The sequence below is a fragment of the Macaca mulatta genome, chromosome 6 (genome assembly GCF_049350105.2).
Source record: "Macaca mulatta isolate MMU2019108-1 chromosome 6, T2T-MMU8v2.0, whole genome shotgun sequence".
Taxonomy (NCBI): Eukaryota; Metazoa; Chordata; class Mammalia; order Primates; family Cercopithecidae; genus Macaca; species Macaca mulatta.
Genome location: NC_133411.1, coordinates 78,691,197 through 78,708,321, shown reverse-complemented (window position 1 = coordinate 78,708,321; position 17,125 = coordinate 78,691,197). Strand labels below are relative to the sequence as shown.

The window sequence follows — 17,125 nt, the reverse complement described above, 5'->3', positions numbered from 1 at the left end:
ATAACTAGAACTATCCCTGATAACAACTAATTAAGAAGATATCTTTTTGTCTCCTCCTAGTAATTGTGCTGAACTCACCATACTGATTTTTGGGACTCTGGAACAACACATGTCTACAGTAAGTAAAAACAGTCTACAAAAGCACACAACAGAGTTAAGGAATAAGATGTTCTGTCCAATCCAATATTTTCATTAATGGGATAAGTAGGCCAGGTGCGGTGGCTCATGCCTGTAATCCCAGCACTTTGGGAGGCCAAGGCAGGCAGATCACTTGAGGATAAGAGTTAGAGACCAGCCTAGCCAACATGGTGAAACCCCACCTCTACTAAAAAAAATACAAAAAATTAGCCAGTGTGGTGGTGGGCAACTGTAATCCCAGCTACTTGGGAGGCTGGGGCATGAGAATTGCTTGAACCCAGGAGGTGGAGGTTGCAGTGAGCTGAGATCACACCACTGCACTCCAGCCTGGGGGACAGAGCGAAACTATGTCTCAAAAAAAAAAAAAAAAAACCCCAAAGCAGAAAAAAACAGAATAAGTAAATGATGTAGGCAAACTACTGCTTACAAAGAAACACCATTTTTTCAAAGGAATTACTGAGTTTTAAAGAATGAAATGCCCATCATAACCTATACTGAACACTTTTTTATCGGAATTTTTTAGACTTTAGAATTATCTATTACTTTGGGGTGAACATTATGCATATTAGTTACCTCTGCACTAAGGTTTCTGGGACAGGTGGAATGGACCAGTTTTTCCAGTCAGCTGAGCACCAGCCACCTGCTGCTCAGGGCAGCAGGGACTGGGAAGCTTGTTGCTATTTACTGCTCACAAAATTTGGTTATTTTGCTAATGAATGGTTGTTAGCTAACAACCAGGGGCACACTCACCCACAGCACTGGAGCCATTTGAACTGTGAGAGTTAAAGATGAAGAGTAAGTTGCGGGGACAGGAAGCATGCCCTATTATTCCCTAAGACTGAAGGTGGAGAAATCCAAGCACTTTTTTTTTTTGGCGTGTGTGCAAAACACCAGACACATACAGAAACAATTAGGATTCTCTGAGGGCAGAGAATTTGTTTCTCTAAATGGGGCTGTCCAGTGTTTCACAGAGTACAAGGAAAAGAAATTCAGTATTTTTGAGAAGGAAGAACTCATTTGTTTTTATAATTCCTTAACTAGTTTCAAACATATTGCATGTACTATGTGCCAGCCACTATCTGCTTTCTTTATATTCCCTATCTCATTTCATCCTCACACGAAGCCTAAGAGGTAGGTACTATTATCCCAATTTACCAAATGAGGAAACTGAGGATGCCCAGGGCCACACAGTCACGGGGGCCCTTAGTATTCTATTTCTTAAGAGCTGCTCCTTTTTCCCCTCTGCAGACATAATGTGGTACAGTGGGAAGGTACTAGACTAGGAATTTGGATTCTAATCTCAGCTCTACCACAAATCAATTATGCCAATTTGTGACTCTCCTATGTGGATCCTGTCCTCAGGTGGGATTGTGATCTCAGACCTGGATTCAGCAAACACCTGACGCTGTGATTCTCTCACTGGGACACAGTGTACAGGTGAGATTAGGGATCTCTTGCATGGATCATTTCCTTCACCTGAAAGATGAAGGAATTAATTAGGAGACTCCTCCTAGTCTACAGTTTCCGACTCTATAATCCTTGCCTCAGAACAACCACCAAGTGAACAGTCTTAGTTTTGGAGGTAGCAATGAAGAGTCTGCAGCACTCTTGGCAGACAGCTCCTGAGGTCTGAGCAACCCTCTGGGCTTTCTGAAACAAAAGGAGCAAGTGAGGTGGGGTCACTGTGTATCTTCTGCTCACTGGTGAACAGATATGGTAAAATTCAACACATACTATATTTCAGACCATCATAAGTATGAAGCAGGTTTGAACTGCTCTCATGGCACATTTTTTTTTTTAATATGAGGCATTCAAGAAAGAAAAATCATTAACAAATAAGATAAACTATAGGACTAAATATTATCCACATAGAAACCTAAGCATTATGTGGCTTTTAGTGGCACTTATTTTGAAAAGCACATGGCTTACCCATGATCAAAGCAGTAATCATTTAAATTTGGCTTACTCAGCAGTCCTAAAGGCTAAATTCTGGTTTTGTTTGTGCTGGTGAGAGAACAAAACAACCACAATCCCATCAAGTTTGCTTATGAACCTTATTTATCTTATTTTTGAGAAAATCTGATCCTACCGAACCTTGAATGAAGATTTCAAATCTATATGCAAATACACATAGGCATTATTGTTTTGCAGATGGAAAAATGAGGGCTCTAGTCATAGATATATATGATGGCAGAGCAATGAGAAAATCCTGGGCTGTTTTCTAACATGGTAGAGTAGGGTTTTAGACCTCCTGAATTCAGCAAGGATGTAATTTGCAAGTTAACTACTCCCTTGAAAATCAGAGTTGTCCACAGTTGTAGTGAAATTCATTCCTGATGGTGCTTACTGGGTTCCACTCTGGTGCCAGAAGCTGAACTGGAGACTGACCATGTTCCTTCAAAGATCCTCAGCAGTGCAAAAGGGAAGCGCCTTTCTGAGGGAGCCAAGCTTGCATCTAGACCTTCACAGTGATGCAACATAACTTCTCACAGGTCGGCATGGTACCATTCAGTGAATCTGGGAATTTCAGGAGGAGACCAAGTGTCAGTACAGTGTCTGCTGAAGTGCGATGCCTGACTTCTTAGGAAAGGCAATAACTCACTAGAAGCAGGCCCCTCAGATCCATAGGTGGACTGAAACCAGGGTTACTCAGCCAACAGGGACTGGTTGAGTGGCCGGAAGGTGCGACGGCTGACCATCCTCTTGTTTAACAGCAATGTGTGGGATTTCTTGTCCCTGGGGGTGTAGCAGAGCACAGCATCCAAAGAATAATTGGTGACCTGGCCACTGATGTGTAGTTTCCCATAGATCTCATCAAATTTGGCCACAAGGGCAGGCACATCCTTCACTTTTTCTCTCACTTTGGCCAGCTGGAAAAAAGCAAGAACAGATCATTACATCTCTGCAAGATTTCTTCCTTGTTCTTACTATAACTCTTAGAAAAAGAAATGGAAATGAACAAAAATGTATGGTAGGCCAGATGCGGTGGCTCATGCCTTAATCCCAGCAATTTTGGAGGCTGAGACAGGAGGATCACTTGAGCACAGGATTTCTAGGCCAGCCTAGGCAACACAGTGAGACTTTGTACAAAAAAATTTTTTAAAAATTAGTTGCTGTAGTGGGAGGATCACTTAAGCCCAGGAGGCAGAGGCTGCAGTGAGCTGTGGTCATGCCACTGTACTCCAGCCTGGGTGACAGAGTGAGTCTTTAAAAAAAAATTATGGTATGTATACACCTAAAATGGTGAAAACCAGGGTAGTGGGGCACACAGACGGAAGTATTACTATGAGGGATTCCAAAAGCTACACAAAAAGTCCAAAATTAGTACTTGAAAATCATACCTAATATACAAGGGGGGTTCAAATAACACATCATATATAATGAAACACACCAAGTAAAGGAGGTCATACACCAGTGGAATCAACTTTGTTCCATGTAATGATTAGAGCAGGAGGAGGCAGGCCAAATTATATAGGGCTTTATATACATTTCACAGTAAGTTTTTTGAAATTTATTCTAAAAAAGCCATCGGAGCATCTAAAGTGGGATATGATCTCATTTATGTTTAAAAAGTTACATAGAGAATGAACTGGAGTGTACAGAAATGTGGAGACTATTCTGGAGGCCCACACCACAGCCCATATAAGAAAGGATGGTAGTTTAGATTGGGAAAGGTACAGAAAAGATGGAGAAGTACACATATGTGAGGTATATTTTGGAGTTTACACTGAAAGGACTAATTTTTGAATAGGTGAAGGAAAGGGAGGAGTCAAAGCTATCTTCTCAACTGGGGCTTCAGTAGCTGGATGATGGGTGCTACCATTTCCTGATAGAGAAGACAGGGAGGATGAGATTTGGAAGGGAAAATCAAGAGCTCTGTTTGGACCTGATTGAGATGGCTGTGAAACACCTAAATGGGTATGTCTAGAAGGTTGTTGGATATACAAGTCTGGGACATGAAGGAGAGGTCTGGGCTAGAGGCATACATAGTAGAGTCACAAGTATATGGTGGTATTTAACCCCAAAAATGGGTGAACTAGAATGGAGAATGTGAAGCTACTTTCTGAATAAAATCAGTATTTTACTTAGTTCAATCCTTATCAAGGGTAGAATCTCAACACATTTCTTGATGGAATTGAATTGGGATGAAGCTTCCTAACAAATCCTTTGGCCCTCTTCCAAATATATAACACTATTTGCACCTGCACATCTTCCTTTATGACAACGGTTCCCAACTATACCTGCAGACAAGCAGCTTAAGCACTTCTTAATGTTCTTAAAAAAGAATAGCTTGTTTAGTCCTCATGTTCAAGGTGAAAATGACTTAACGTGCAGCATATGGCTTCTAAAAGCAGCAGAGCAAACATGCCAAGCTGGAGGTAATTTTGATCTAAAAACTGTAACAGTTCTGTTACATAACTACAGAAATAAATCAGCAATTCTTTTCAATAGTCCTGTGGTGGTATAATAGCACCTATGATACTTTATAGTCTTATCTCCCTACATGACACATTTTAAATAACTGTTGGCATAAACATTAAATCCACCATTTGTAAAATGCAGACTTTTACAATATAAGACTCCACTTGCAATCTCACACATATATATTTAGAACTAGCTCCAAAGCTACTGGAATTACATGAATCAATCCATTTCTCATCAAGCAGTTCCTTGAGTGGTCCCACAGTAACCAGAGGGAAGACACCGAACTAGAGGTTCATTTTCTAAGTAAAAGAGTCTTATATGAGTATTTTTTCAATATGAAGTTTGTTTGGGTGCTTTAGCCATACAAATGGGTGACAATGTATTGATGGATCAGGTCTAAGGAATGATTGTTAACATCAATGCTGCTGAGAAAACGGAAGTTGCATTTGACATGTACGCACACACACAACTATGCACTTTAAAATCTGTTCATGCTTCTACTTTCCCTACTTTGCTAAACTTACTCCAAAAGGGTTGGGTGGGTCACAGCCTACACAGAGCTAAGACCGCAAATAGAAAGAAGCTTTAAATCAACCATATCCAGTCAGTCATTTTCCTGACAAGCTCCCTTTTATCAGCAGGAAGAAGCCTTTGGGTGGAAGTGAGGAAATGGAACAGGGCTGGGAAGGCAACACTGAGCAGGAGGAGGAAGCAGCCACTGCCCTCTAGTGCCAATCCTGCTGCAGCCCGGACCAAACTATAAAAGGGAGAGGCAGGAGAAATGAGGGAGGAAGGGAGGACCAACCAACAGGTCGCCTGGTTGGTCAAAATGACAATATCAGTATTATCACTAACAACATGATCACTGTCAATAATGTACAATTTTTTTACACTTCTTTCACCTTGTTACATGCTATGAGAGACATACAAATTACTATATTTCAAATGACCTACAAGAATTCCAATTTGTGTACTTAAGCCATCAATGTGACACATGGGTTCATTTGTTTCATTTCACTTTCCATTTTTAGGAATTGCTTTTTCTCTTCATTTTTATTTAACTCTGCTTTATAGTTCTGCAAACATTTAAATAGTTCCTAAGTTAAATATACAAACAAGGTACATTTGGAGAAGTCATGCTTCAATCCCTCATTTTCACTTTCAAAACTTTTATTTCTTAATTTTTTTAAGTAAATTAAAAAAATAATTTGTCAATTATTTTCTCAAATAATGATTGTGTAAATTTATAAAGTTCAATGTGATGTTTCAATCTATGTGTACACCATAGAAAGATTCAGTCAAGCTAATAAACCTATTCATCACCTACCAATGTGTCTTTTTCTGCAGTGAAACATTAAAAATCTACTCCTTTGGCATTTCTGAAATGTGCATAATAATTAACTGTGGTTCCTAAAGTCTCAACCAAAAAAACCTTTAGAACTGATCAAGTCAGTAAAGCTGCAGGTTACAAAATTTACATACAAAAATCAGCAGTATTTCTATAAAAAAAGATCTGAAAAAGAAATCAACATAACCACTTAAGTTTTGCTTTTTCCATCCGTAGTGTTTTCCAAAAATGTAAATGTATAAAAATAACTATATGGTCCCACCTTCTTAAGGCATACCACGCATACCCATTTGCATCTTGCTTTTGTCACTTAAAAACATATTTAAGTGATCCATATAAATGGTGATCCGTAACAGTGTATGATGCAGCTGTTCCTCATTTCCTGTGAGTTACATGGCAGTCCTTTGTACGAACAGACCCTAATTTGTACAACTAGTCCTTTACTGATGGAAATTTGGGCTTTTTTCCAGTCTGCAGTTCTTACAAATTGGCCTGCAACAAATAGCCTTGTACATACAACTTCTTTATATTTGCCAGTATATTTTTAGAATATACTCCAAGAAGTGGGAGGATTGAGTCAAAGGGTGAAATTATTTGTAGTGTACCAATCTGTATTCCCTCTAGCAGCATCAGATGAAAGTGCCCATTTCCTCAGAGCCTCACCAACCAAGTAGGCTGGCAAACTTGCAGATTTCTATTCAAGAGAAATATCATAGGGTAGTTTTATTTTGCATTTCTCTTGATATGGTCAAGAGAATCTTTTCTAATGTTTAAAGGCCATTCACGATTCATTGTTAGTAAATTCTATCCACATCTCTTACCCATTTTTCTTTAGGGTTGTTGGTTCTTTTCTCAGAATTTTCAAAAAGAGCTCTTTTTTTTTTTTCCCCGGATGGAATCTCATTCTGTCCCCAGACTGGAGTACAGTGGCGCAATCTCGGGTCCCTAGTTCAAACGATTCTCCTGCCTCAGCCCCTAAGCAGCTGGGACTACAGGTATGCACCACCACGCCCAGCTAATTTTTATAATTTTAGTAGAGATGGGGTTACATTTTGGCCAGGATGGTCTCGATCTCCTGTCCTCATGATACGCCTGTCTCAGTCTCCCGAAGTGCTGGGATTACAGGAATGAGCCACCACACCTGGCCTCAAAAAGAGCTCTTGAAATATTAGGGCTAGTTAGCCTTTTGTCAGTATGATTAAAAACTGTACTTTCTTCCAATTTGTTACCTACCTCTTGACTTCGCTTGTGGACTTTTTGCCACACGAAAAAACAGGTTTTCACATTTTTTAGTCAAATTTATCACTTCTTTTACTGATTTGGATTTTGACTGAAAGCTAAGTTTTTGCACTCCCAGGACATTAAATAATCTACTAATGTTTATATCTACTACTTGTGTGTTTCAATTTAAAAATTTAAATTCTCATCCATTTGGAATATATCCTGGTTTGTGGTATAAGAACATATACAACTGTATCTTTTTCTATTGGCTCTCTACTTATCCTAGTACTACTTACTAGTCTATCCATTTAGATTGATTTGAGATGCTTGCCTCTATGTTACACTAAATTTGTATCTGCAATTCGGTCTCTATCTGGACTTTCTATTCTGTCCCATTAGCTGCCTTATTCATGTTCTAAGCCACAGTTTGCATTGTAGAAACTTTAACATGTTTTGAGATCTGCTAGACCTAGCAACTCTTACTGCCCCTCTTTCACAGGGCTTTTCTAGCTAGTCTTGTTTGTTCAACTAACCTTTACAGAAAAAAAAAAAGAGTGATATTTTTATTGCAGTCATACTACATTATCACAGTAACTTGAAAAAAACTGAGTTTTTATGAGGGTAGGTCTTCTTATCTAAACACATGGTCTGTCTTTTCATTTGTATAGAAGACTGTTTTTCTTTTTTAAGATGAGAGACAGTATATCCTACTATTTGCTGACAAGAAGGAGTCACAGGGAAGGGGATACTGATGATGCCCAAAAGAGTGAGTCAACCTCTGGACTGATGCTGCGGAGTGGGTCAGAGGGGATGGGATCCAGTGCACGACTGGAGAGGCTGGCGTGAGAGGCGTATCCAGTCGTCATGGGATCACGGGTATATAGGGTAAGGGGCCAGAGGTTGTCCATGTAGCAGTCATTGTCTTTGGATTACTTCTATTTTCTCCATGAAACAAGAAATAAGGTGATCAACTGAGAGTGAAAAGTGAGGAGAAGGTATTGGAGGCTTGAGTGAAAAGGAAAAATGTGTAAAATTGTCCTCTAGAAGGAAAAGGGAGCCAAGGCTCATGAACACAAAGTGTGGAGAAAAGAATAAGGTAAAAGGAAAAAGTTTCCTAGAATTTCAGAGGATATATTCTGTTGGAAGAAAAAAAAAATCTTTGCACATATACATGGAAGTCTTAAAACAGGAACAACAGAGAAGCTGCCATATTTGACAATTTCTTTAAGGTAAGCTTTAGAATTGAGAAATTAGTGAACATTTTCAAGAGTGTCCTTTCACTTTCAAATGATTTCTGCAGCACTTGCATACTCACCACTTCCTCTGAGAACATATGTCTTTTCACAAATTTTGATAAATTTCCTTCCGCAGCATTTGTTAGAGTCTCTATCAGGTTTTCCAATGCATTTGACTGGATATGGATTATAACCTGAATATTAAGAAGACACAAACAAAACCAAAACTTAGTCAGTGTCTCAATGCTAAGAAATGCACCTGGTTAGATAAGCCTTCATTTACAGGCAACTACCCTGCTTTGATCCTACTTCCTTATTTGCTTGCACAAGTTCAAAAAAGTGCTTTAAATGTACACTCACGAGCCAAAGTGTGCTTTCCAATAGTTAGTCAAAATACTACAACTTTGCCTGTAATCCCAGCACTTTGGGAAGCCAAGGCGGGCAGATCACGAGGTCAAGAGACAGAGACCATTCTGGCCAACATGGTGAAACCCCATCTCTACTAAAAATGCAAAAATTAGCCGGGCGTGGTGACACGCACCTGTAGTCCCAGCTACTTGGGAGGCTGAGGCAGGAGAATCATTTGAACCTGGGAGGCAGAGGTTGCAGTGAGATTGTGGCACTGTAATCAAGCCTGGCAACAGAGCAAGACTCCATCTCAAATAAAAAAAACAAAAAACAAAAACAAAAACAAAAAACAAAAAAAGCCTACAACTTCAAAACTTGTTTAAGGGTAACACTGGAGAGAGCAGAGATTTTGGTGCCTGGATACCTGGGCTGAAATCCAGACACTGGCAAGTACGAGCTAAGTGACTCTGGACTGGTACTTAATCTTCCAATTTAAATGCCCTCATTTGTAAAATGGGGAAAATAGATTTAGACCTCACATTTTGGGTTTTATGAACATTAAATAAAATACCAGTATACTCAGCGAACAAAAATATTGGTTTCCTCCTTTCTACATCCTCTAGATTCAGAGGATAAGACAATCAGACAGTCTCATAAGACTAGTGATATGGTTTGGCTTTGTGTCCCCACCCAAATTTCATCTTGAATGGTAATCCCAAGGTGTCAGGGGAGGGACCTGGTGGGAGGTGATTGGATCATGGGGATGGTTTCCCCCATGCTGTTCTCATGATAGTGAGTGTGTTCTCATGAGATCTGATGGTTTTATAAGTGGCAGTTGCCCTTGCTCTCTCCCTTTCCTGCTGCCTTGTGAAGAAGATACTTGCTTCTCCTTCGCCTTCCCCCATGATCGTATATCCTGAGGCCTCCCCAGCCATGTGATACTGTGAGTCAATTAAACCCCTTTCCTTTATAAATAACCCAATCTCTGGCATTTCTTTAAAGCAGTGTGAAAACCGACAACCAGAACTGGCTAGGGGCAAATGGTACCTTCAGCATTTTCTGTTGTTAGGAAGTTGCAGACACACAGGTTACTGCAGGCATAGAGTGGAAGCTGGCGGAAATGTTAATGAGGCACTCCTATTTACACTATCTATTAATGAACTTTCAAAACTGGGTGCTGTAGTGTGCTTTCAAAATGACACTATCACCTATCTTCCACCAGATAGGTTCAACTAACACAAGAAAAAACACATTTCCTGCCTAATTACCAATATTCACTAGTATAATTCAAGAAAAAGTTTAAAGAAAGTGCAAATAACTGAGAATTCACCAACTGATGTTACAACCACTGTTTATAATTTGATGTATAAATCTTCCAAACCCAAAATGTGATTCTACTTTTGGTCAATTACTATACAATAGACATTTATTTCCTCATAGCATTAATATTAGAAAAAAGAAACCTCACTTTTTAACACATACATAGCAATTCATCATGGAAATATACCATACTTTATTATACTGACCAATGTGTACATATGTACTTTGAAAAACTGGTAATGTCTTAGACTTGATTCCCAGAAGTGAAATTACTAAGTCAAAGCATAGAGATATTTTAAGGCTCTTGATCCTTACAAAAGATAGTTTTCCTGGAAGAGATTTACCTTTCTTATATTAAACCAGCTGTTTTCTCACCAGTCTATTTGGTAACATTTTGTATTTGTTTAGTAACTTATCAGGATGAGGGGTTGTCTTTGGTTCTGAAGAACAGAATGAAATGATCCCATGTAGACTAAATACAAAGAACATAATTTAAATTCAGTGTTCTAAAGCCCAGGAAAAATCATGAGCACACCCTTTTTGGGAGACAACTCTCCATGGGTCGCTCAAATTTCTGCACGCCTTGAGAGCAAAAGCACTGACTGCTGTTATTCCAGACTACCTTTTCAAGGATGTTTGTGGACAACAGACACAGTGTCACATCCAAAGCAAAGGACAGGCATGCTTATTGGCCATCATAAGAGAGTTGGGTTTTCTAAGCTCAGGGTTCCTCTCTTGAAAGCAACTTGCTATGTGTGCAAGAGGCACATAGAGCTTTTTATGTCTCCCCGCAGGAACTGGGGCTCAGGTAACTGAAGCAAAGATGCTAATATTCTGGCCACTGCTACACAATAAATTGTCCTTTATTTCTCTTTGTCTTGTATACTCCACTAGCATCCATGAAACTGGGGCAGGCTAACTCATTAGATTCCAAGTGGGAAAAAATCTCTGACTCTTCACAGTTCTTAATACCTTTGTTAGTAAAAGCCAATCCCAATTTGGTTGACGGTGGTGTCCAAGGCAAAGGCAAGTCTACCTTGTTCAATGCAATGCTATGTAGTACAAGGCACCCGGCCAACCCTCAATAACAATAAACAAGAAAAGGAGCTTGGCTCCCCCAGCAATTTACAAAAATAAACCTTCTAGAGCACTCTGCTAGAAACGATGTGCTCCCTGGGAGATTTCAATATTTCTTCCTAAGTTTTCCCAACTTCTCTTCCTCCCTCCAGCAACTATCTCTGATTCAGTAGGGACTTCAAAAACAAGGCTCACTACCTTAAAATACATTGATGAAGGGCAATGCACATGAGGCAGTTACTGATAAAAGGCAAAGAGAAAGTTTAAAGCTAGGGGCTTATCTCAAACCAGTCTCAGGGTTCAGCTAAAGAAAACGAAAGTAGGGTACAGCACATTGCCTTAATCTTACAGATTTCAAACAAAAGACTGGGAAACTCAGTTAGTAAGGAACAGGGGAGATTTTGGTAAGAAAAACTATTTAAAGAACATGTGCTTCCTGCCTCTGATTTTCTGAGGCATCAGGAAATACATTACTAGATACCTTTGAACAAAAAAGGGAACAGAAGCCCTGAGGATGCAGAAATTTACATTTCTTGTTTCTTTTATTTTTGTTTTAGGTTTGCTATATTCGAAGTAGAATATCATAATGTGGTAGAGGCTGCCAGTTTTCTAACCAATATCCATTCTCTCCTCCCTTTTTGATAACAGAACACCCAAACCTTAATAGATGCTTTCATGTATGTATGAAACTCAAAGACTATTTCTCAGTATTCTTTGCAATTAGGTGCGGTCATGGGATTAAGTTCTGGCCAATAACACCACCAGTACAAGTTGCTGGATGAGACATTTGAAAAAGCATATTTAAAAGGGATGAACTTCTTTGTTCACTCCCATTTTTTCCTACTTCTTGCTGGACCGGGGATGCAATGAATGGAAGTCACGTGTTAAAGATGGTAGAATAGAAACATAGAAAGAGGCTGGGTTCCTGATGACATCATGGAATGCCACACCAGGCGTGGACGGACCAGACTCGTTTTCCACATGGAAGAAAAATAAAGGCTCTAATTTGTATAGGCTTTTATTTTTATTTTTGGAGACTACAATGCTCCCAAACAAATGCAATTCTTAACTCACACATATGAGTAAGATGCTGCCACGAAGGAATTTGTGAGAAATGAGTCCTGTCTCCTTTCCTCCCTGTGCACCCTAGACTTCCCAGCATAAGCTAGAACTGTAGGGTGACCTAAGTGGGTAGGAGAAAGGGGCATTAAGACATTCACCCATATTAACAAATAAATGATAAAAGCAGCAAAACCACTTGTCAATTCCCTTGCAAAGTAAATTCAATTCCAAAGTGGATCTCCAATTGTAGACAAGCCAGGTTTATAGACAAATTCAGGCTGAAAAGGCAGTGTCAACATACATGTGTTTTGATGAGATCTGTTAAAACAACGCAGTACGTATTAAGAATTAGCTGGGAAAATAGGAAACTGGGCCCTTTGGGTCACACTGGTAACAGGAACAATTTAATAAAACAATTAAGTTAGGGAGAAAATTTGTAAGTTCAAATTTCAATTGACAGCAGCAAAAGATTTTAGCATAAGGCATTAATTTTTAAAGCACATCAGAAAAAAAGTTTCATTTATTTCTGTGAATACTGACTAAACAGACTCTACTCAGCCTATCTGTCAGTTTCCATTGCTCAATAATTAACAAGTTGCCTTTAAGGATTTCAAGCAGATGAGTCAGCCTTGGAGAAGGTAAGGTCCATGCAGTCATTTTTTAAACTGTGCTCTACTAACAGACACCTAGAATCTAAAAGATTACTAAACTTGAGAATGGCAACCATATCTTTTTCATCATCCCCGAGGAAGATGACATAGGCTTATATTGTAACATGAGAAATTTGGGTTGAACATTTGAAAGAATTTCCTGAGAATTTTTAAACACTGAAACTATCTTTAAGTTTCCCGACAGTGGGTAGTTCTGTGACGCAGTTCAGAAAGGATGATTCATACTCAGTATCACTTCAAGGTTCCTTGCGGAGTCCTTGCCTGAAACACGCCCATCCCACTGCATCCATAGGCTGACTTTCTTTTCCAGCCCTCAGAGGAAAGGAGCTGTTCCTGCTGCCTGGTGGCAAGCACATGCTTTTTTCACCATGCCCTGCATTGCTCCTCCTATTGGGAATGGACAATCTCATGCTCAGCAAGCTCATGTTTAACTCCACCAAAGCACCTTCTCATTTGGCGAAAAAAAAAAAAAAGAAATCAAATCATTACTAGATTCTTTCGGTTGTTGTTGGAGACAGGGTCTCATTCTGTTGCCCAGGCTGGAGTGCAATGGCGTGATCTCCACTCACAGCAGCCTTGACCTCCCTCCCAGGTTCAAGCAATCCTCCTGCCTTAGCCTCCCAAGTAGGCCAGGATTACAGGCATGCACCACATTCAGCTAATTTTTGTATTTTTAGTAGAGATGGGGTTTCACGATGTTGGCCAGGCTGGTCTTGAACTCCTGACTTCAAATAATCCACCCACCTCACCCTTCCAAAGTGCTGAGGTTACAGGCATGAACCACCGCACCCAGCCCATTACTAGATTCTTATAACTGTGAGAGATAGGCCAGGATGGAAGGAGATGAGAAATCTAAATCCAGAGGTGGATTACATGCACTAGTGGGATTGTGTTTTTTGACATCCAGTCTTGTGTTCTTTTTTATTACTCAAGAGGAGACACTAATCCTATTCCTGGATAAAAGAGACACACCTTTTTCATCTCTGTAGGTCTGAAGTGGTAGGGAAACCCTAGGCTTCACAGTCAGAGTTGTTGGTGTTAAAACTCTGACTCTGCTATTTAATTAGTTGGGAGAACTAAGGTAATTTACTTACCCTTGAATCTTCATTTTCCACATCTATAATGTGGAGAAAAATTGTTTTGATAAAGTTGTATAACAAATCTAAAGTACCAAGCATGATACCTTAGATAAATTAAATTAAAACCCTGCTTACCTCACAGTTTGATTGCTTATCACCAATGCGTACCGAAACCCTCAACCTTGCTTGAACTCTAGGAAAAGTGACCAATGATCCAAGTAAAACACTTTTCCCCCTGTTCTCCTTTCTTTCCTACCTGATGTTATAAGAGACTTGGATAGCTTTAGCTTTAGTGAAAGAGTATCTTGCTAATCCCAGCAGTTATATTCTGTCCCATCATGATAGATGGGTCATCTAAAGGACACACTCTCAGAAGCAGTTATATACTGGAATACCAGAGCTGTCCATATCCAGCAGGAAGCAGAGAAGTCAAAGACATAGTGTGCCTGCTGGAAGACCAGGCTTCCCAGTCTGTTTAGCTTACTGATATCACTTGCTCAAATGACCCGACCTTCTGGACTCTGGACCTTTGCCAACCTTGGCCTCCCAGACCTACTTTAGCCTATGAGCTTTTCAGACTGACCCACCTGCTCTAACCTGTAGTTTCTGTTTCAGCCCCCAAGATGAACAGCAGCTACCTGCAGCAGGCTAAGACAGGGAGGGCTCTCAGCCTCTTGAATTTCTACAAAGCTGCGAGTCCTTCCCTCTTTTCTGGTGCTTCCCCTGCCTCACCATTAATGCCTTATAAACTCATTTCTGAGCCCTCATACTTCCCTGCTTTCTTATGGCATTCATCAGTTCATATCAAATCCATTATCAGGTATATTTAGTTGAGTTCATGCCCTCCAGGTTTACGCCCTTTGAAACTAAAAAGTCTCTTTGTCGATATTTTTCTAGTATTTTGTTTCTTCCATTCCAAATTCATTTCATTTTTTCAAGTTCTCTGTTATCACTGTCTCCATTTTTCTGGTTCGCTGGGCTCACCTTTCTCTCATGTAAAAGCATTCTGCAAAGTAAAGTTGAGGTCCAATATGAGGTATTCTTATGGCATATTTCTTGCCTGACCTTGTTCTCCAAAATTTACCATAAATGCTCATCTAGTCATTCTCTGAAAAATCACCTGGGCACTGGTGTGGGATGACATTTGAAGATAACTACTATGGGCAGAACTGAAAAGCATTATTATCTTTAAGTATGACTCTTTCAGAAGTTTGGAGTTATGCATAATTCCTGTTCACTAGGTTCTAGGATTTGGTACAAATGAATATTCCTTTTAATTTAACTCATGTCAAACAAATACTATTAGTATTAGCAAATACTCATTGAACACTGACTACCTGCCAGGCACTATGCTAAGTATTTTATATGCATTATTTATTTTAATCCCCACAACAAAAAGATAGCTACTATTACTGTTTCAGATCAAAGGAAATTGGGGGGTTTCCAGGGGCAAATTAACCTAAGGACTCAGAGCTAGTAAGAAGTGGTTACAATTCATAGTTCATTTTTTTTTTTTTTCTTTTTTTTAAGACAGAGTCTTGCTCTGTTGCCAGGCTGGAGTGCAAAGGCGCGTTTTTGACTCACTGCAACCTCTACCTTCCAGGCTCAAGCAATTCCCCTGCCTCAGCCTTCTGAGTAGCTGGGACTACAAGCAAGCGCCACCACGTCCGGCTAATTTTTTATATTTTAGTAGAGATGGGGTTTCACCATGTTGGCCAGGATGATCTCGATCTCCTGATCTCGTGACCCACCTGCCTTGGCCTCCTAAAGTGCTGGGATTACAGGTGTGAGCCACCGCGCCCAGCCACAGTTCATATTCTTTTAAATAGAAGCTCCACCAAAGCCAATCTCCCAACAAATAACACGCTCCACGTCATTCCCTCCAACCCCACAGTCGTGTCTTCCTCCAGAGCACTGCTCAGTAGGTACCTGCCCTAAGGGCCCCTCACGTTGCTCCTGCTGGCCACCCCGACCCCCTTCATCTACTCATCTTGGAATACTCCATTGATTGTGACCTGTTATCCTAGTTGTGTCATGCTAATGCTTACACATTTCCATTCTTCTGAAAATGTTTTCTTCATCTCAATCCTTTGACTGTTTCAGAAGACTATAAGCTCCTGAAAGTTTTTTTCTTTTGCAACTCCCTACACACAAGCAGACGCAGTGTACAAGGAGTCTCAATATGGGCAGGCTGAATGGGGACTATGGTGTCCTTAATGACAAGATAGTCTTTTATAATTGGTCCAGGAAGGTTTCATGACTCACTGCTCAAACTCTGGAAGTGGTAATATGCCTCAAACTTTATTATTAGCATGAATCTGGCGAATCTGAGATAATTTTTTTTCCTTTGCTTTTAGTTTTAGGGATTAAGGTTTTGCATGTCTTGGTGATACGCGTGCAGCCACTTGCTGACCCAGACCACAAGGTCCCAAATAAGTGTCCTGGGTGGCCCAGGTAAGTTAATGGGGAAGAGGACCATGGCATACTGGCAACATAATAAGAATGACAATAGATAACATTTACTGAATGTTTACCACATGTCAGGCACTATTTTGTGTACCATAAGTATATAAGCTGATTAACTGCAACAATGCCATGAGTTAGATACCACCAATAATATGCAGTTAGCACATAGGTTTCTCTCAAGGCTTGGTAAAGACCCTGGAGGATCTGTCTCCATCCCCTCCTCGTCCCTACATCTACAGCTTTCTTAGCCACGCCTCATGTCTTCAGCATCTAGCCATGTCTTATATATGAGCATATCTACCTCTCTCCTACCTGTTTACAAACTCCTGGAAGCAACAGCTGTGTTGATTCTTCTCACAAGGGTGATACTGTAATTTTTCACATAGAGGAACTCAATAAATGACTGTGGATTTGAATGAAAACCTTGGCAGATCAAGTCATTGTATACAGCCAAAAAATTTAAGCATAATTTTATTATAATACATTTATTATAATACATTTCAAGGCTTACCTTAAACCACAAAGAAGGCACTTACATTTAAATTAGTGCAGGCTATGCTTTCTGGATTCATGATTTGAGAAAAAATGGACACAGCTTTTGCCAACTCATTCTAGAAGGAAGAGAAACAAATCATATTCCATATCATAGGAACTAATGTTATTGTAAAAGTTCACTTAGAGAAGGCAGTATATTCCTATTAAGGTGACCTCAGGGTTTTGAAGTCCACAAAGAAA

The 17,125-nt window shown here is 39.9% G+C and overlaps 1 protein-coding gene across 2 annotated transcripts in view; it reads right to left on the bottom strand.

Moving 5' to 3' along the window:
• Nucleotides 1–2,178: 2,178 nt before the first annotated feature.
• Nucleotides 2,179–17,125, bottom strand: part of PTCD2 (pentatricopeptide repeat domain 2) — a 36,631-nt gene continuing 21,684 nt past the window's right edge. Inside the window, exons 8-11 of one of the 2 annotated variants that reach the window (XM_015140264.3) lie at nt 16,927–17,001; nt 8,448–8,561; nt 2,741–3,008; nt 2,179–2,655 (exon numbers count right to left, since the gene is read on the bottom strand). In XM_015140264.3, the coding sequence (XP_014995750.2) occupies nt 2,784–3,008; nt 8,448–8,561; nt 16,927–17,001 (414 nt within the window). In that variant the 3' untranslated portion in view covers nt 2,179–2,655; nt 2,741–2,783. Of the gene's footprint in view, nt 3,009–8,447; nt 8,562–16,926; nt 17,002–17,125 lie in introns of both variants that reach the window. The other variant, XM_028849505.2, reaches the window with a different exon arrangement.